General features: G+C 47.1%; 2 protein-coding genes across 2 annotated transcripts in view; both read left to right on the top strand.

Annotated features, from left to right (window-relative positions):
• Positions 1-1,592: 1,592 nt before the first annotated feature.
• Positions 1,593-13,690, top strand: Ctse (cathepsin E). Its single transcript, XM_004641133.2, has 9 exons — positions 1,593-1,697; positions 2,294-2,438; positions 2,990-3,107; positions 4,011-4,129; positions 7,687-7,886; positions 10,093-10,212; positions 11,213-11,354; positions 11,447-11,545; positions 13,317-13,690. The coding sequence occupies exons 1-9, from the start codon at positions 1,630-1,632 to the stop codon at positions 13,479-13,481; spliced, it is 1,176 nt and encodes a 391-aa protein (XP_004641190.1). The 5' UTR covers positions 1,593-1,629; the 3' UTR covers positions 13,482-13,690.
• Positions 13,691-17,497: 3,807 nt separating this feature from the next.
• Positions 17,498-20,831, top strand: part of Rab7b (RAB7B, member RAS oncogene family) — a 20,993-nt gene continuing 17,659 nt past the window's right edge. Inside the window, exon 1 of the mRNA XM_004641132.2 lies at positions 17,498-17,671. The gene's annotated coding sequence lies outside the window, so the exon portion shown is untranslated. The remainder of the gene's footprint in view (positions 17,672-20,831) is intronic.

Raw genomic sequence — 20,831 nt, 5'->3', positions numbered from 1 at the left:
TGTTAACCATCCAGAAGACAAGCTTATTGTTATTACCATACAACCCAGGCTGTTAAGCTTAACCTGACTATCTGTCTGAATATCAAATCTCCTCCTTTTCGAAGTCTACTTATCATTTTTGGACCCAAAGTAAAGTTTGATTTAGCTCTACGTTCTAAGCTGGTCTGTTCTTTGGCCTTCAGAGGTGGAACGCAGAGGCCATAGCAGTTAAGAATCATCCAGAACACCAGCTGGCCAGGGCAGAACTAAACCTAAACCTTATGCCCTCAGATGTGGTGCCCCAGAGGCATGGGCACGTGTGACAGTGGCTGTGGCCTATGCTGCTCTTGCTTAGAAAGGCCGATCACAGTAAAGCCTCTGAGTACTTACTCAGAGTACTTGAGTCTGAGGAAGGAAAAGGTTTTCATGATGATGAGATAACTCAGTCCTGAGCCGCTTCCACTTCCACCTTGTCCTTGGCCCCACTTGCCAACTGAAGATCCTATTGTGCTCGGGTACTATTTATGAGCTGCCCGCACTGTGCTTCCCAAAATGCATGTTAAAGTCCTAATCTTCAGCACTCAAAATGTGACCCTTTCCAGGGTTAGGGTCTTTGAAAAAGTATTGAGATTAAATGAGGTGCTTAGGACTGTTAGCTCAGTGTGACAAGTGTCCTTACAAAGGGAGGGGATAAAGATGCAGTCACACATAGGAGGAAGACCAGGGGAAGATATGGATGGTCTCAGAGCAAACAAGACTGGTCACACCTTCATCCAGGATTTCTGGCCTTTCAGATCACAAGAGAACAAAAGCCATCAAGCCACACAGCCTGACGTGCCTCATTCCAGCAGCCCTGGCAAACCAGCGCGCCACTGGTGCAGCCCCTCATCCTCTCACTTACCCTCAACACAACCTGGAGGAGCTAAGCCAAAGCTCTCTGGGTCCAGAAATGATTAGTAGATTCCTAAGATAATTAGAAACCCTGAGACCTTTCACCCCTTTCTGTCCCCTACACAGCACACCCCAGAGTCCTCTAGTCCTTGGAATGAGGAAGCTGTCTCCACAAATCCATAGCCAATCTCTCCACATCAGGGCTTTGGGGCATTGTTTGCTTCTGCTTCTCCCCAGTGATGGAAAGGTAAGCTGCCTTTGGACACCTGAGGGATGAGAAGAGAATAGGAAGTACAGAGAAGACACCCCGACTCATGTACCTTGGGTAACAATCCTGCCACACATGACTTTTTGATTTCTGTTCCTCTAGAGTCTTCAGCTCCTTCACTCAGGGTGGCAGTTCCACAGTGGCCTCTGAGTGGCCTGGGACATGTTGCGTCACAGACAGTTAACACTGAGTGTAGGGTGCCGAAGACCCTGGGAGAAACTGAGCCTGGGATTGCGTGGCTCTGGAGTTCCGCCTCAGTTCAACACACCCACTGCAGTAGAGGAGGGGTGCAGGGTGGAGAAGAAATGGCTCGTTACACATGCTGCTTGCTTTGGGCATGACTATTAACTCAAGCCTTATCATTGGGTCCTCAGACTGGGCAGGGCAGGGCAGATCTAAGCACCGGAAGAATTGGTTGCCCTGCTCTGTGTGAAAAGAGAAAAGAGGAGGAAGACAGACTTCAGCAGAGAGCAGCTGCTGTTTGGACCACGATGAAAACATTCCTGGTGCTATTGCTGGTGTTCCTGGAGCTGGGACAGGCCCCAGGAGCCCTTCACAGGTGAGGTGGTATCCCCAGTCCTGAGCCCAGCTGGGGGACACCCCCCATGCTGATGGGGAAAAGCTGATGGGGAAGGAAGACAGAGAAGAAAGCCAGGGATTACAAGATTCCTAGAAAGGCTTTCCAATGGCCACCATGTGTGTGGCCTTGATCTCCAGTTCCCAGCTAGTCACCCCTGGCTCCACCTGATATGGAGGCCCAGCCCAAGCCTCAGGTCGCTGGTCAGCTTGCAAAAGAGCAGGAGCCTGCAACTGTGGTTTGTCACTCAAAAGCCTCACATAACTTCTCTTCAAATATATCTGACCATCACTGTCCCCTAGAGCTTTTTTGTTCCTCTAAATCAGCCCTTCAAAGGGTTCAGGTAAAACTGCAAAGCATTGGATCTCATACCTTAAAAGACATCACAGAGTTCATAACCAGGAGGAGAGTCATGTCCAAGCCAAGATTCTGAGTCTGAAGGGCAGAGGATGGCGGGCTGGAGGCCAAGAGGGACCCTGGGTTGTTCTCTAGTCAGCTCACAGTGAATGGAGTGGAATGGGCTCAGGGAGAAGAGGGGGGCTGGGCTGCATCCCCTTCACCAAGGCCTTTGTCTACAGGGTGCCCCTCAGGAGGCGTGAGTCTCTCCGGAAGAAGCTGCGAGTCCAGGGCCAGCTCACTGAGCTCTGGAAATCCCAGAATTTGGATATGGACCAATGCTCCACCATCCAGAGTACCAATGAGCCCCTCATCAACTACCTGGATGTGAGACCTCCTGGGAGGGGATTCTGGGGAAAGATGGGAGAGGGAGGAAGGCTTAGCCTTGGTCCCATCAGCCTCAGCTCTGAAGACCCTCGCAGATTATGCTGCTTGGGTAATTCATACAGTCTCATCATCCAAGCCTCAGTGCACAGAGCTCTCTGCAGGAAGAAAGGGGTGAAGGTGATGAGCACCCTAAAAAGAAGGAGCCTGATTCTGCTCTCAGATGGGCGGCTTCCTAGCTCTGACATTAGGCAAAGAGCTTGGCTTCTCCCAGCCCACAGATCCCTAATCTGTAAAAGCAATCTGCTTCCCTTGCCTTGCTCATGATGTTATTAGGGAAATCAGGATAATGTGAGTAAAATCAAATCCAGTCACTGGAGGGCTTGATTTGAGCTCTCCTCAGAGCCCTCTCTTGGGTCCTCCTCTATGTTCCTTCCTATGCTCTGTAAGTTCTAGTCCACAGGCCCCAGGCTCTAGACATCTCCCTTGGACCCATGGTGAAAACCCTCCTCTCCTCACCACCCTCGCCCTCTTTCCTTGTTCCTTCCCTGCAGATGGAATACTTTGGCACTATCTCCATCGGCTCCCCACCACAAAACTTCACTGTCATCTTCGACACTGGCTCCTCCAATCTCTGGGTTCCCTCCGTCTACTGCACCAGCCCAGCCTGCAGTAAGTAGGTCCAGGAGACCCAGTGGGAAATGATGGGTCCCGCCTGAGGGGTCAGGTCTGGTTCTCTGGGAATGAGAGACTTGGGTTCCCAAAACTGGTCCTCCCTGTTTCCCCTCCCCATCTCTGGATCTGCCCAGAGCTGCTTACTGTCCAAACAGAGCTAGGCCAGGAAGAGAGATAAAATTTGGCTGCTACACAGCTTAACAACTTTCATCCTGGTCAAGATTAATATGGAGAATATTAGCCACTGAAAAGAAAAATCTTTAAGTTGATGACTCACTTCCTTGGAACAGCCAAAGGAATATGGGAGAAAGTTCCATTCTATTGAGTCTTTCTGGGCAGGTAGGGGGTGGGATCCGGCATAGGCAGTTCTCCTCTTTCAAGGAGGCTGGTTGGGCTTTCTCCCACAGAGGTGGGGCTTGTGGGGCCCTTTGGAAGTAATTCAGGGGTTTCAGTGAAGATTGGAAAAAGAAAAGCATAAAGATGTCTTGTTCTATGAAGGACAAGTCCCAGAGACAGAAGGTCTTGGTGATCCAAAAGCTAGGTGTTCCCAAGGTTGGGCAGAGTTGGGAGTAATTTCCTGGAGTGGTAATTGTTTACCCCTCAGTTTCTTTGAAGGCAAGCTCTGACCCATACTGACGTCTTGGACTGCTTCTGGCGCCTGATAAATGGTGCTTATCTTGTTGTGCCTCATGAGGTCATTGCGGGCAATCAGGTTTACCCAGAACAACTATTTGGTCCCAGGTGACCACACCTGTGGCTTGGGGGGAATGTGGCACCGCACTGGAGAGTGCCATCACCCCCCTTTCCAGGGGTCCCCCACTCAGTGTCGGGAGCTGAAGGAAGAGACACTGCATTTCTGGGGCAGGAATGAGGGCAGTGAGCTGCATCTTTGCTTTCCAGAGACGCACCCCGTCTTCCACCCTTCCCTGTCCAGCACCTACAGTGAGGTGGGGAATTTCTTCTCCATTCAATATGGGACTGGGAGCTTGACCGGGATCATTGGCGCCGACCAAGTCTCTGTGAGTATGATCCCTTCATCTTTTCTCTTTTGCCCAAAAACCCAGGGAACAGAACACTGATTGGAGGTCTCAAGGGGGCAATGTCAGATCTGCCTCAGGAAGAGCCTGAAAGAGGAGGTGGGGCTAGATTCTAGGGGAAGTGGAAGCAGCCACAAACCCTTCCCAGATGGTGGCAGGGGCTCTGTCTGCTCAGCACACCTGGCCCTCCAGGCTGGCTCGGGGCCCTCCCCCTGGAAGTACTGCCCTATGCACAATGCCTGTGGTAGGACTGGATCCCCAGTCCTCAGGCACACAAGGAGGCAAGACCTAGAAAGACAGAAAAGTCCAAGGCACATGGCAGCGTATGGGAGGACTCAGTTAGCAAAAGAGTGAGGGACAAGGTAGGACACAGGAGCTCAATCACAGAGACAAGGCAGGATGAAGGTGTCAAAATAAACCGTGTGAGTTTATTTTGAGTGAGTTTATTATGAGTGAGCTGTTTTTTAAACAATCCTTGACCAGAGGGCTGAGGGGTCCTGGATCTGTGGAAATCAAACTGATGTGAAAACAGAGCCAAAAGAGTCCTGCTCCTGGGGACTGCACACAGATCTATGGACTGCAAGCATGCCAAGGCCTTGGGGAAACGGAAGGGGATCCATTCCAGACAGCCTCACTCCAGTTCTGGAGTCGTCCAGAATTGGCAAAGGCATTCCTTCACCAATATCCTTTTAAAGTGGGTGAGGATAGGACGCATTACTAGGTGATCATCGGTGCCGACCAAGCAGAAAAACACTTTGTATGTAAAAAAAAAAAATCATACATAAAAACATACAGATAAAATAATATGCTATTAGAGCCCTGACAATGTGTATAAAATGCATTTATATGCTTATGTGAAAGTACACATAACACTTCAGAAGACTGTACTCTACCTATAATGACTTCTGAAAAGCAGGGAAGGGACTGAAATCATCATAGAAAGGGGAGCCTTTACCTACGCTGTGCCACCCCTCTGCCAGCCCCCCAGGTGGTATGCGATGGCAGCCACACCTTAGCAATTCCAGGTTCTCGCACTTCCTCCTCCAGCATTTCTGGCTCCAGGGCCAGATGTGTGTGCACCTCTGGGACAAATGGGACAAGCATCTGCTGGAGGACACCCCTCATCACTGAGGTTGGAGGTTTAGGCCATTAGAGAACAATGGGGGTCCCCACCCATCGTCATGGGTTCCAGTCCACCCTTCTCCCACTTGATATCTGCCTTCTCCTTTTACTACCAAAACTGTAGCCCCTGGGCTGCAGCTATGTGTGGGGAGCTACATTCTGTAATAGTGACTAACTGACACTATGACTGCAGAGAGTCAACTATCTAGAATATTAGTTCATAGACCTAAAACTTGCCAAAATTTGTAGACACAGCCAATGATGTCCTAAAGGGATAATCAAAACCTGAAATGCCTATCTAGAAAAATCAATGATTTAACCATCTATTTCATAGAATAAATAATAAGAAAACCACTAACAAAACCCACCAAACCAACCTCCAAGAAAGTAAAAGGAAAGGTATAATAAAGAGAAGAAAAAATATCAATGAACTAGGAAAGCCATACTACAAAGAACACCAATCAAGCCCAAAATCAACTCATTCCAAAGAATAATTAAACTAATACATCTCTAGTATGACTCAGTAAGAAAAATGAAATAAAATAAAACTTAACAACATTAGCAATGAAAAGAGGTATTACTTACAGACATTAAAATAAAAGGATAGTTTTGGTTATAAAATCAAGAATAGTTTACATTGATGAATTTTACAATTAAAATAATAAGGAACTACCTTGAGGTGTAATACATCCAAACTAACACAAGAAAAAAATAGGTGATATGAATAGCCCTGTGTCTATTCTAAATTTTGGCTGTTATTCATATATATATATATATATATATTTCCAAATCTAAGTAGCCTCATTAGTAAATTCTTCTAAACATTTAGAAAAGAAATAAATCAATCTTACAATACTCTTTCAGGAAATCAATAAATGAAGAACACTTTATAACATTTTATGGAGCATAATTTTAATAATAAAACTTTGAAAGGATATTATAAGAATTAGGCAATCTTTCTTTTATGAATGTAGATATCATAGTTCTAAACAAAAATTATTTTACTTTTATTTTTTTATTGAGAAATAAATATAAATGAGACAGTTTCACAGCTGATTAATAGGACAGTTTTGATAATCAATACATAAACAAAAAATTTAGTAGCAAATAAAATCTCATGTTGTACAAAAGTTTTTTTGAACTTTATTGAAAATCAATAATTACATAGCATATTAAAAATTGTAGATACATATTGAAATATGAAAGATATAAGATATAGACAGAATGAATTTTAGAGAAATATTTCTGAAATGAATACATAGCATGAGATTAATAAGACTGTACATTGTAAATAAATTATTTACAAACTTAAATGAATATAACAATAAAAATTGTCCAAAATAAAAGGACAATTTTTATTTAAATAGTATCAATCTTTTTTTTTTCCTATGTAAAATGTCTTCAGTACATTTCTTTTTTTTTCCCCCATTGTACAAAAGTTTAATACATCTCAATCTAGAGTCATTTCCTGGGGCCAGGGAGACAGCTCAGCAACATAAATGCCTGCCTGGAAAGCGCAAGGTCCTGGGTTCGGTCCTCAGTACCAAAAAAAAAATCATTTCTTCCTAAGGATTTATCATTTAAGAAAATAAAAATAGAAAAGTCGTGTAATCTCCACTACTAAAATTCAACATCTAGTCACAACTTTAAAAGAATTATTAACAGACCTGGAATGAAAAGTATCTTTCTTAGTCTCAATTTTAAAACCCTACAAAAAAAAAAAAAAAACCTACAATAAACTTTATACTTAATGGTGAATTGTTGAGAGTCTTTCTCTGAGATCAAGGGTGAGACAAGAATACTATTATTATTTTATTCATTATTATGCTTAGGATCCTACCCAATACAATAAGGCAGAAAACAATAAATTAAGGACATTAACATTAAGAAAGAATAAAAACACTTCCATTGACATATGAAAAATTCTATCTGTAGAAAAATGAATAGATTAGCACAGCATTCTGTAAGCTCTATGGTGAATGACAGAAGCTAGACATCGACATCCCGCCGGATGGCTCAGCTTATACCAAGCTAGAAACAGACAGAGCCAATGTGGGCTGTTCCAAGTCAGGAAGACGGTTCTCTTGGGGAGGGAAGCAATGATTCACCAGCAGTGCATGGAGGGGTTGTGGGGTTAGGCAGGTCTTGTTTCTTGGTTTTGGAACTAGGATGTCTGGCTATATAAAGTGTATAAAAAAGTATTAAGCTGTACACTTATAATTTCTGTATTGTGTTTGGTTCATTTAAATTTAGACAAAGAAATGAAGAGGGTGGGAATTTGGCAACAATCTTTGTGCCCTTTTAATCAGGAAAAATTGAGGAAGGAAGAGTTAGCTTCAGGACAGAGGGACAACTCAAGAATCTGATGCCCTCTGCCAGGCGCCCCATTCAATTCTCCTGCGGGCCTTTTCCCTCAGGTGGAAGGACTCACTGTGGTTGGCCAGCAGTTCGGAGAAAGTGTCAAGGAACCAGGCAAGACCTTTGTGCACGCTGAGTTTGATGGAATTCTGGGCCTAGGATATCCCTCCTTGGCTGCTGGAGGGGTGACCCCTGTTTTTGACAACATGATGGCCCAGAACCTGGTGGCTCTACCCATGTTTTCTGTCTACATGAGCAAGTAAGTCCTGCAGAACCCACCAGGTCAGGCTGGTGAAGACTACAAGGAGACAAGGTAGGACAGAAGCTTAGCCATTGAAGATCTGGCTTGGGTCTCTTGCTTAGCCTATTGCCAACCATGTGATCCTGGACACAAAACCTCTCTGGATTTTGAGGATTTCTGCCTCATAGAGTAGTTGTGATAAGCACTGTGTAAACTCTAGCACAATGTGTTGAATTTCTTGATCTCCACAATTGGCTACTGATTCATGCAATTGATATCCAGCTTGTATCATATGCTGAGCAAGATGCTGGACACTTGGACACAAGAAAACAGGAGCAGTTTACACATCTGGGGGAGGTGGGAAAAATTATAAGGTAAGGTGACGATAAAATAATTACATACTAATGGATGGACAAATAAAATGTGTGTCCTTACAATGGAATTTGAAAAGAAATTCTAATACATGGTAGAACATGGATTAAATGTGAGAGGGCATTTGGCAAGTGAAATAACTTAGTCACAGAAAGACAGATACTGTACGATTCTACTTTTATGAGTTACCTCAAATAATCAAATAAAGGCAGCAAGTACAATAGTGGCTGCCAGGGACCAATGGAAGAGAGAGAAAGGGTTCTTATCTCATGGGTGTAGAAAGTCTCAGTTCTGAAAAAGATCAAAGATTCTGGAGATTTGCTTTCTAACAGTGTGAATGTTCTTAGCACTTCTGAGCTATATACTCAAAAATAGTTGACAATAGCTGCTATATTATGTATGTATTGCCATAAACTACAAAAATGATTACATTTAGTAGCTGAAAAAGTCTTGAGGGGCTGGGGAGATGGCTCAGTGGAATAAGCGCTTTCCTGGCAAACGCAAGGATCTGAGTTCAATCCCCGGTTCTGCCAATAAATAAGTAAATAAATAAATTTTTTTTTTAAAAAAAAAAAAGAAAAAGTCTTAGATCTAGATACTACCTACCTGGCAGGGGACCCATGGCAGGTCACCTCATCCTCCTCCTTCCCTTGGAAAAGAGATCTCATATCTCTCAGACCCTTTCCCAGGCAGGCCTGACTTGGGTTCACCTCTGATGGGTCAAGCCCCTTTGCCCTATCTGGATCCCACAGGAAGATCCTGAATTCCCTCTCTTGAGCTATGCCGTGTCTCCTCGATGGCTGAGACCAAGCCTGGGCAGTGCTGAGGTGCTGTTGGGAAGCCTATTAGAAAGTTCCAGTCCATTGGAAAGTGCAATCAGCCTGACCCCAATTTAAGTCCTAAGATTTATGGCCTTGCCTCCCTGGGCCTCAGTTTCTTCAAATGGACTGTAGGTTGAGGTGATAGTTGAAAAAGACGGCATAGGTAAAATTCTTACCACAGTGTCTTGTCCAAAAGCCATCAACTAGTGTTAGTTCCTTCCCCACTCCCCTCTCTAGAACCTAAATTCCTACAGATATTCGTTCACCCATCTGTTACCATCCTGACCAGGTCTGCACTGAGTTGTGTACTTTCCTGACCCTTTTACTTGAGATAATGAATTTGTTTCCAGAATAGTGTTAGGTGCCAGGACATAAGAAATCAGTACCGAAACAAATGAGGCATTATTCAAGCCTGACTCATGTTGCATTCAGAGTATCTTCTTTGTCTTGACACAAAAGAGTGAATAACACGGAAATTCCGACACCACCCTCACTAAACAAGGACAGATACTCTGGGGAGATATGCTTTTGGGGGTGTCTCAGGTGCACGCTCAGCATGGTCCCGGCCTCAGCTCCACACAGCTTCTGTGTGTCCAGACCATGGTCCCCATTTCTTACCTCAATAACTTGTGTTCAAGAAGCAGAAGGACATTCATGAATCACTGCACAGAGCTCTACAAGGCACACACTGCCTGTGGTGGAAATGCCAGGGGGCTGGCTCCAATTTCCAGTTCAGCCCTGAAGCAGCAGACACTGGGCAATGGGTATAAGGAGGTCCTCACAGTGCCACGTGGGACTGTAACGGGCAGTTTTAATTCTCTCAACCACCGAGTCCAACTGGAGATATTGTCCTTAGGCCAAAAGGTCCAAACCACCATGCAGTGGTTGAGAGTCCCAGTGGACAAGCCCAGGCTGATGGGTCTGCCTTATGTACCTGGCATGCGTGCGAGAACACGGAGCAAGGGATCCTAGCTAGAGCTACCCTGGGCCTTTCCAGTGGCTGCTCCTTTACAATGTACCTTTCCATGCAGTAACCCAGATGGCTCGGGCAGTGAGCTGACCTTCGGAGGCTATGACCCCTCCCATTTCTCAGGGAGCCTGAATTGGGTCCCAGTCACCAAGCAAGCCTACTGGCAGATTGCCCTGGATGGGTAAGTGTCTTGCATGGAACAGCCACAATTCAAAAGAAGAATTCATAAGAGGCTCAACTCAAACTGAATTCATGGGGTGACCCTGCTGATCCCCAGGAGTAGACACTGGGCCCTTTCTGTACAGGTTGTAAGTGGAGGTGCCAAGTAAAGGGCAAAAGGGCACAGGTGACCAGGTAACCTTGCACATGCTGTGCACCTCTACTATAAGCAGTACATAGGGACATGCAGTCTGCCACCCTTCTTCATCCAATGTTAACGAACATACACTGTGAGTGCTGAGTGACATGGGAATGTGGAGGTGGACTGGACTCAGATTTGACCGCTCTGAGGCTCATAGAGAAGATGAGGTATGAGGTATGCACACAAATTGCTGCAATGGAAAGCAGGAGTGGACAGTGCCCCAAAAGAGGGGCCACCAAAAAGCAAGAAAGCTTCTATCTGAGGACCTCTGAAGGGTTTTGTGGAAGCAAGGACTTAAAACTGAGATTTGGGGTTAGCAATTGGGGAAGTGGAATCAGATACTCATTTCATACCTGTAGCACTGGGCTAGACAGTGCGGGAATTCAAAGATGTATAATTCAAGTTTCAGTTCTTACAAAGCATGAAGCATTTAAGATAAAAGCTCACTGTCTTGTGAGAACTTTTCAGGCTGCCAGGATTTACCATGTATGGGCCCTGACATCATTGTAGGAATACTGACCTTCATTTTTTAATGAAAAAGATACTGTGGGAAATAGAATAGGGGGAGAGAGAGAGAGACAGAGAGACAGAGAGACAGAGACAGAGAGACAGAGACAGAGAGACAGAGAAAACTATGTCAAGAAATAAGTGTATTTTTTATAATGAATCTCAGAAAACATTTGAGAAATACTCATGTGGCAGGACAGATGTGTTAACAGACATCACTAACATGCTGGAGTTCTCCCTCTGGAGCCTGATGGGGAGCAGAACTTCCAGGAACTCCAAGGAAGGGGGATTAAACCAATTCCTTTGCTCTCAGAATCCAGGTGGGAGACAGTGTGATGTTCTGTTCTGAGGGCTGCCAAGCCATTGTGGACACAGGGACTTCCCTTGTTACTGGTCCTCCCAGAAGCATCGAGCAACTCCAAGAGGCCCTGGGGGCCACATATATGGATGAAGGAGTAAGTGCTTGCCTTGGCCAGGGAGGGGACAGGAGCAGGAGACCCTGGCCTGCTCTGGGGACCCTCTGAGAGCACCCCGTGTTCTGCTTTAGTATTCTGTGGAGTGTGCCAACCTCAACATAATGCTGGACGTCACCTTCATCATCAACGGCGTCCCCTACACACTCAGCCCAACTGCCTACACCCTGATGGTAAGCACTGTTTCCTTATTGCCATATTTAAGGGCCTTCCACACACCCCTGTCATTTCCTCTTTCAAACAGTCACCCATACTTAGAGCTGTGTTTGCCCAAGTCCCCCTCCAACCTGATCCTGCTCAGGTGGTGTGACATTCCCTCTGAGAGGGGCACTTCACCCATGATAGAAATGCCACTAGGCTGGCTCCAAACTCCAGTTCTGCTCTGAAGCAGCAGCAAACCTCAGGCAAGTGGCATAAGGAGGTTTTCACAGTGCCAGGTGGGGCATATCAGTGCACAGTTTTAATCCCGTCAACGCCCAAGCCCAGCTAGAGTACTATCAGCCCATTTTCTAGGTGAGGATGTGGCGAGTGGGAGAACTAAGTTAATGCTTTGATATCTGGGCTGCTTGGGAGGGGTGTGAGATAACCCTTATCAGACAGCAGAAGATCACACTGTCTCCCATGTAATTCTCATAACATGTGGACTCACATTCCTCCTCAAGCAAGAAAATATCTTTTATTACAATAAATTCTCAAGATGGGAAGGTGAGGTGAGAAGGGAGTTCCTGGGCATTTGGGAAACATATAGTCACTTTACACCATTATTGGCCTAGATTGTCGGTGTTGCAATTCTTTGGCAACACATTTTCCCGGAGTCACTCTCACATCGGGAGGTCTGTGCCAGAATAGAGGGATTGAAGCTTGGAACAAAGGCATTAGCCTTATCCCTCAGTCTTGAATTTCTCTAACTCCTCCCAAAGTTCCTATATATACAAACAATCTAAATAGGCACAATTTTTTGTTTTAAAATATAGCTTCATAGTGACTTCCCTAAGCTCCGGCAACGGAGGAACTGTGGAGTCTCCTCAGTCCAAGAAGGATGCTGTAGAATGTGTGGGTTTGTATTATCTCCCGCTAGTGAAGGCCCCTCGAGCCCTCTATAATTTCCAGCCCCCACTCCAATCAGCAACCTCAAATTTCAAACGACTGCTGAAAAGACCACATCTACCTTGTAGGGCCCAAGTCTTTGCCAAACTAAAGAATCAACGCCAGGGAATGCTCTTGTAGTGAAACAAGGACACCAACTTGCTTTGTATCTAAAAAGGTTCCATCAAGTGATTATTCCCAGAATATCAAGAAAATATAGCAGTGGCTAGCCACTTAGCAAGCAACTTCTCTCCTAAAGCTGGGTATGGTACCACACACCTGTAATTCTAGCATTCCTAGAGGCTGAGGCAGGCAGATCACAAGGGTAAACCCAGGTTGGGCAACTTAGTGACTTAATGAGACCCGGTCTCAAAATAAAAAATGCAAAGGGCTGAAGATGTAGCTGAGTGTGAAGGCTCTAGGTTCAATACCTAGAAACAGGGAAAAAGCTGAACTTGATGAGCCAGGGATATAGCTCAGCAGCATAAGCCCCTGCCTGGCAAGTTTCCAAGTTCAATTCCCAGTACTAAAAAAAAAAAAAAAAAAAAAAAAATCAACCTGAGTTTTCTAGGATCTAAAGTAGCCAGAATTTAGGCCCAGGTCTTCTTTTTCTCTTCCAGCCCTGCAATGACATTTCAGTTTTCCAAGTTATAAAATGATGTGGAGGGGTAACAGATGGACAGTTCTGAGGAACTTAGGGCAACAGGGCGTGAAGCAGGCGGAAGAGCCCACCAGTCAAAATAGCGGAACACACCAACCAACCGGTGAATGCCGGCCACCGCCAACACCTAGGATAGCCTCTAGGTGGCGCGCCTCACCGCGTCCCTGCAGGCCTCTCACCCTTCTCTCCGCCCCCAGGACTTCGCGGATGGGATGCAGTTCTGCAGCACCGGCTTTCAAGGACTCGACATCCAGCCTCCAGCCGGGCCCCTCTGGATCCTCGGAGATGTCTTCATCCGACAGTTTTACTCTGTCTTTGACCGTGGGAATAACCGCGTGGGGCTGGCCCAAGCAGTCCCCTGAGTAGGGTTCCACTTCTCTGCCCAGCCACGTGGGATTGGGGCACTCTTTACATTCGTTAAAAAGTCATTTTTCATAGAATGCAGACATTCCCAGAGTTGCTACTTGAATTAAGATCAAATAGACCATGACAACACGCACATGCACATACACACACACACACACACACACACACACACATCTCACACATACACACCTCAATCACCACCTTAATAAAAGAATTCAGTTGTTTTCCATATTCCTTATTGCTTTTGTTGATTTTTTTTTTTTTTTTTTACTGTGAAAATCTCCAAACATACAAACAGGCAGAGGCAGCAAGAAATCCCTGGGCACCCAGCCAGCCTTTACACCCTACACACATGTGGGTGACCCCTCTTTCCTACCCCACTACCCACTTCCGTCTCCCACTGCACATACTTGGATTATTTTGCGGCAAATTCCTAGAATCATGTCATTTTATCCATAAACATTTCTAACATCCTTGAATACAGTCAAAACCCAAGTATCTCCCATTGTCTCACAAATGTGTGGCTGTTTTACAGCTGCCTAGTTTATATCAGCGTTGAAACATGATCGCAACCTGCATTTATTTCAAATGTCTCTTAAACTTCTTTTCTTCTATAGCGTTTTTCATATTCAGAATTTCACTGGTGTCATTTTATTTATTTATTTATTTATTTATTTACAGTATTTTAGGGAAGGGCCTACAGGATTTTCAGGGTCTCACTGCTAGATCAGACTCTTAGTGATCCACCTGTTTAGAACCTCCCAAGAGCTGGGATTACAGGCACGCACCACCATACCCAGTCTCAATTGCCCTCTCAGTTCGCTGCCCGCGGGGGCAGGGCCGGCAGGGCAGGCCCTAGGATCAAACCCCCCAGCCCCTGTGCTGCTTACAGGCTCTTTAATGAGCTGAGCTATTTGGCCGGCCCTTGTTGGTGTCATTTTAACAAGGATCTTTGAGCCCCTCTTTTTCATGAAGTGGTAGACAGATCTACAGGTCTAGTGCCACAAACACATCATGGGTGGGGCGAGGTACTTCCTGTCGGGTCCTCTCCATTGGCAGAGTCAACACTGATGTGTGGATTTAGAGTTGTTGACCTTTACCATCAGCTACAAATTTCCTTTCAACGTCCTACCTCATGGTTCTAGCAGTTGGTGATGGCCACTGGTCATTGCCTGAGACCATTGCTGATGGCCACTGGTCCTTTACTCTGTCTTTGACAGTGGGAATAACTGCATGCGGCTGGCCCAAGCAGTCCCCTGAGGCCCACACTGTCCTTTGGGGAATTAACAGGGAATAGATCTCTACTCCGGAGGGTGAATCTCACCAAAGACAAAGTGGCTGTGAGTAAAAAGGATCTATCACTTTTCCTCTAGAACAAAGCACCCTAAGAGCCAAAAGGAAGCAAGTACTACATCCCACCCCTGCAGGTGCTCTGCCTGTGGTCCTTTCTGCATAGGGGCCACCCATGGTGACAAATGATCCAATCTGGAGCTGCACATTCAGAGACCTGGAGAACAAAAGCAATGTGACAGTCACTGGGAGCCCACTGAATGATGGAAGGTGATGGTGACTTTGTCTTCACAACAGCCTGACAGCTCTACTGCACAAATACTTCCACAACCTGGTTCCTTGCCCCACTCCCAGGCATTGCTTTTTCACCAAGGGTATTTCAAGAACATCCACATGGATGTTGTGGTCCTGGTCTTGCCTCCCTCCCAACATGCCAGTGCTGGGCTAATTAACACTCCAGAAGCCTGGCTCCAATCCTGGGCTTCCCTGCTTTGTCTGCACTTCCCAGGTGTCTACTACTATGCACTAAGTGACCCCAAGGGGAACTCCCTAAACAGAGCATGGCCTGTTTTACCTCTTCCTCCATCCCTATCCAGCCCACCCCTACCAAAATGAACCCTTTGGTGTTCTCGCTTGCACACTGTGCTCCCAGGAGGCCTACCCACCCATCCAAGGATCAGGCAAGTCCCTTCGATGAGCCTTAGGGTAACAGTAAAGGGATGTTAGATACAGAAGAACTAGGTAAAAATCTCCAGCCTGTGGGATACTCTGTGATGGTGGTCGGGAGGACTTGGATCCCACCTGTGCACTCTGCCTTCCTCTACCCAGAGGCTCAGCATCTCCTCTGCGCACCCTCTGTCACCACCCTTTAGCTGGAGCCTGCTGTGGCCTATGCATGCCACACATTTGGGCATGCTCACTGGCCCAGCCTCCCTGGAGCTCCAGGGCAAATTGCCCCTCCCCATAAGGAAGATGAACATATACCACCTCCAAATCCTTACCCCCCTTCACTGTCACCATGTCTTAGTTCTGCTCTTAAAACTTAGTTTCTATTTCTGAGTCCCCAGTGTCTGACCTACTTAGATTCCTGAATGACTGCTTGTGGGACAGGGGACCTCAGGCTTCCTCTGAAGGGTGGAGGTTGGCGGCCGCTTCTGTCACAGAAACAGAAGAGAAATTGATGACTTTTGATCCACATGGATGGAGGAAGTGGGGGCTGGAGCTAACGGTGGCTGGTGACGAGGCTTCCAGAGTGCTGGGGACAGTTCTGCAAGAGTTCATAAATAACAAGTTTCAGAAATAGCAGCGGCCAGCGATTTACTTCTTATATCCTAAAGCCCCAATAGCAGCAGCCCCAGAACAGTTCACGTACTTTCTTACCACACACACACACACACACACACACACACACACACACACACACATTTATTTAAAACCTGGTCTCAGGAAAAAAATAGAATATGGGGAAGAAAGAGCTAAAGGATAACAGTTTAAAAACAGCTCAGCTGTTGTGAGTGGTTATCTTGAGGGTGGGTTGATGCACCCTTTAGCAAAAAGATTAAAGTAGAAAATTCTGGGTAGAGATGTCCTTAAAAACTTTCCAACTTGCCTGTGTCCTGTCCAATATCATACTTTAGGGAAATTACTACGCCCTCCCTCCAGACCTGCTCGCCAGCTGATACAAGGAAACGAGCTTCAACTTCGGTTCCACCAAAAATTCCTTTGCAGGGCCTGGGTTGGCAGTGGGAGTGGCCAAAGGAGGGATTCAAGGCCTTGCCCTTGTGGAATGTATAGTCTGGGGCCAGGTCACACACAGCCACAGAGCACTGGGCAGAAGGAAGGGCTTTCTGACGGGGAACACAGCTGACAGGGGTGGGTCAACAAGAAGACAGAAGCCAGCTCCAAAGGAAAGTGGCTCGGAGGGGCGCCGAGGTGTCCCCCACCTAAGGGCGCTCCTGCAGACCTGGTGTTGATCCGCAGGACTCGGGCATGTCTGAGCACTCTGCATTCCGCTTTCATCTGCCAAGCACAATTATTACCCACGGCATAGTTCCAGGCCGCTCAGATTCATAAATTAGCTTCCTGCTGACAGCGGTTAAATCGCTGGAGTCTCCAGAGCAGTTCAGGTGGGGCCACCCATCCTCACCCGCAGGGCCTAGGAAGTTGTGAGGACTTGCCCCGCGACACACACACATGGTGCGGGGGTGTGCATGTGTGTTATGGTGGGTATGAAGTGTGTGTGTGTGTGTATGTGTGTGTGGGGGGGGGTTGTATGTGGGGGGTGGGGCTTGTGGTATGGGCAGGGCGTTTGGGTGTCTGTGGCATGTGTTGGATGTATGTGTGTGAAATAGCGGGGTGAGGACAAGGCAGGTGGGAGGACCAAGCCTACTACACGTGTGCTGAAAACTTCAACAGACTAACCGGCTCATCTCCTGGGTGACTTCTAGGGTCAGAACCATGTTTTCTGAGAGCTTTATACAGCCGTGTTACCCGACAGGCCCCTATCTCGCCAGCCCCCACCTCCAACCTTTTGTTTCTCACCCTCCTGGCCAGAGTCCCTACAAACCAAACGCTCAGGGAGCTCAGACCAACCGTCAGCTCAGAAGCCCAAGCCCAGCTTTTCGGCTTTTGGTTCCCCGGCCCCTCCACCCACGCAGCTGAGGTCACCCGGGCCCAGCCCCTTTTGCAAGTTTCCCAAGTCTGTACACGGAGGCAGAGGAGGAAAAGGCAGGAAGGAAGGGCTTTCAGAGGGAAGTGGCCTGGCCCACAGATTCTTGTAAACTCCCAAAGCCTTTCTCCTCGGGCCTGGCTGGAACTGCCACTCCAAGGAGAGACCTCTGGACCCTGAGAGAACGCCCACCTGCCCGGGGAGGCTGAGCGCAGCGTAGCTACAGCTGTAAGTGCCCTGAAGTTTGTCCTCATCCTTCTATCTGCTCAGCAGCCTCCAGAGCTCTGTGTGCTTAGGGGATTGGAATGGAGGCCAGATGCCAGGCAGAGGCTTAGAGTCCAGCAGCTGCAGGCTTAGATCCAGCCCGCAGACCCCCCACCCAGGAGAAACTCCCTGGCATGGTGGCAGGAAGGGGCTCACCGCTTGCCGGGTGAGCTGGGGCTCTGCTTGGGAATCCTCAGAGGCCAGCGGTGCCAAGCAGGATGCAGCTGCAGCTGCTCAAGCAGAAGAGGGTGGCGCTGCCACCTCCGGCCTGCACGGCCTGCCAGAGGCTGGAACCCTCCGAGAGGCTGGCATGTGGTGTCCCCATGCCACATGGACAGGGCACTTTCTGGAATAGAGCTCTGTGGGCCAAAGCACCTCATCTGGGTAAGGTGAGTGTGCAGAGTTAGATAGGATGGCTCTCTTTCTATATCATAAATATTTTTCCTGGCAGACAGCTACCATGCCAGATATGCCAGTGAACAGAGCTAGCCCTGGGCTTTTGTCTCAGCTGGCCTCTAACTAGTTCTTCACCCAGGAAAGCCCTGGGCCATAATGGCATTTTGTAAAGTACAAGTGCTTTATAATTTTATCAACACAAGACAACATGTGTTCATAAAAACAATTCCTTTATACTTATTGATTAATTTTCTGTCAGGTAAATCCCATGGAGATAAGTCATTGTTCTATACACTGAGTTCTAGCATACATTGCTAGCTTGCGTACATTGCTTTTGCTGGATGGATGGATGGATGGATGAATGGATGGATGGATGGATGGATGGGCAGCTATTTATAGAAAGCTCTAACTTCTCAACATGTGTCAGGCTCTAGGTGAAAATATAGAGAGTGGGAGGCACTGTCCTGGGCACAGACAGTGCCTGGGGAAACAGGAGTAAATACTACAGAGCACTCCACTTCCTGGAGGCAGCAGGTCTAGGCCTGCTAGGTTTGGGCTAGGTTTGGGCTGGGGAAGCAAAATTGCCAATGTTCCTATCAGGCAACAAAGCCTCATGTTCTCTTGATAGTCTCTTCTACCAACAAACCTGACTTCCCCAATGGCAAGTCCCATCATTGTTTTAGAGCAGATATATTTGCTATTTTCTAAAGTATGAGATGGGGAGGGGAGGTGCTAGTGATTGGGTAAGAAGCCCGGTAAGACCTGCTTCAGAGTTCTCACCTGCCGCTGCTCTGGTCTCCCTGCCAGCAGATCCCCCACCCAACACAAACCATGCAGAAAACTGCGCTGGGGTCATGGCTGGAGCTGGTGGGGTGGGAAAGAAGGCAAGTGGGAAGGTGAGGGCAGAGCAGCCCCAGGAGTTCTTGGAGGACTGGACCTTGGGCCCAAGCTCTGTAACTTCACAACCTCTTGGGCTTTCTGCTTCACAAGGACAGAGCTATGTGGTAGCTTTGCCCACTGGGGCCTTGGAAGTGCTGCCAGGGAAGAGAAAGAGAAGAGGTGGTCACATCCAGGGGGACTGAATCAGCTCCGAATGGGCCTGCATGGCTGATGGCCAGTCCTGCATTCCAAGGCTGCTTGTCACTGCTCTTAACGGTGGAGGATGAGTCAGCCTGGCCTCTAAGACGATGTCCTGTTTTGAAACATTTGAATCAGCTGAATGGATAGGAAGAGGCTTAAAAGGACAGCCAGGGCCACAGCCCAGCCAAGAGCAGAGCAGAGAGGACAGGGAAAGCCACCTCAGCCACTGTCTGAAGTGTGCATGTGACCCCCAGGAACCAGTATAGACCTGAGTGAGTCCAGCTACTCTCTTGTTACTGCTGTGACTGAGACTCAGGTAGCAGCCTCAGCGAAGTGCCTGCCCTTGTGGAAGGAACCCCAGTGACGAGTTCAGAAGAACAGACTGGGGTGGTGAGCAGTCAGACAGTTTACAGTTAAAGGGGGCTGGCATGTGGCAGAGGAACTGGCAGTTCCTGTGAACTGTCCTGGGACAGACCCATCCCATTCCCCATGGGTGTGGTCAGATGGCTGGACCACAGGGTGAGAGATGAGCCTTGTGACATTTGACGTCCTCCCAGGTGTGCACCGGCACTACACAGGTGGCCTGCACAATCAGCCATCACAGGTGAATTACAGCCCAGAGAATGGCAGTGCTGCAGTTGGGTGTCTGGTCCCCAACCCCCTCGTCACATCCCGGTTGCTAAACATTTAAATAGGTCTCTCCCATCCTAAGGATCCTGTTAAACTATAAAGCACACCACTTGTTGAGGAAGCCATACTGTGAGTGGCACCCTCTCTGCCCATGAGGAACTATCACCAAATGGCTCATCTGACATCACAGCTGGCATAAAAGTGCTGACCCCAAAACTCATGATCACTCAGTGGGACCCACTTCTCTCTCCCATCCCAGCAAAGTGACTCATCACGGCAAGAAGTCATACTCGTATGACTTTGGGATGCCACACAGCCACACGCTCTTGTGAAAGAGAGACTGTCCTGAGCTGGTATTTTTAATTGAAGAAATAATTTAGGCTTGTAGAACAAATTTTAAAGCCAGACACATAAAATAAAAAAGATAGCTCTTAGCCCCCAATCTGCCTTTCCACAACTCTCTTGTTAATCCTATCATGTGTATCTACCCATAACTTTCTGTGTATTCACAAGACAAGCATATGTGAAATATGAAACAGTCATACATGGCATTGTTTGTTTTTGTATGGTTGGTATCATAGTGGATAAATTGCCTAGTAGATTTCTTTTTTTACATTAAATTAGTGTTTTTTTCCATTTTATCATGTTGTCTTTTTCAAATTGAGTAGTATCCCAGACTATATATTCATGGCTCAGAATTTATGTAAACAGTCTTACCGATGGATCTGTAGGTCCAGCAAAAGGTGTTCTCATGGGGCCCCAGGGACCAAGCTGTGTGTGGTCCTCACTCTAGTGTTGCAGGTAGAGAGGAGCACCCAGTTACAACCACAGTCTGTTGCTTACCACGGGGTGCACACTTGTAATCCCAGCTACTCAGCAGTCTGTGAAAGGAGGATTGCAAGTTCAAGTCCTGCTTCAGCAACAAAGCACAATTTCTGTTAAGGAAAGAAAAGTGGAGGGGGGGCAGAGAGAGAGAGACAGAGAGAGACAGAGAGAGAGAGAGAGAGAGAGAGAGAGA

This window comes from Octodon degus, unplaced genomic scaffold (genome assembly GCF_000260255.1).
Source record: "Octodon degus isolate 3935 unplaced genomic scaffold, OctDeg1.0 scaffold00131, whole genome shotgun sequence".
NCBI lineage: Eukaryota > Metazoa > Chordata > Mammalia > Rodentia > Octodontidae > Octodon > Octodon degus.
Note: the sequence above shows the minus strand (reverse complement) of the source record. Positions and strands in the feature narration are given on the sequence as shown.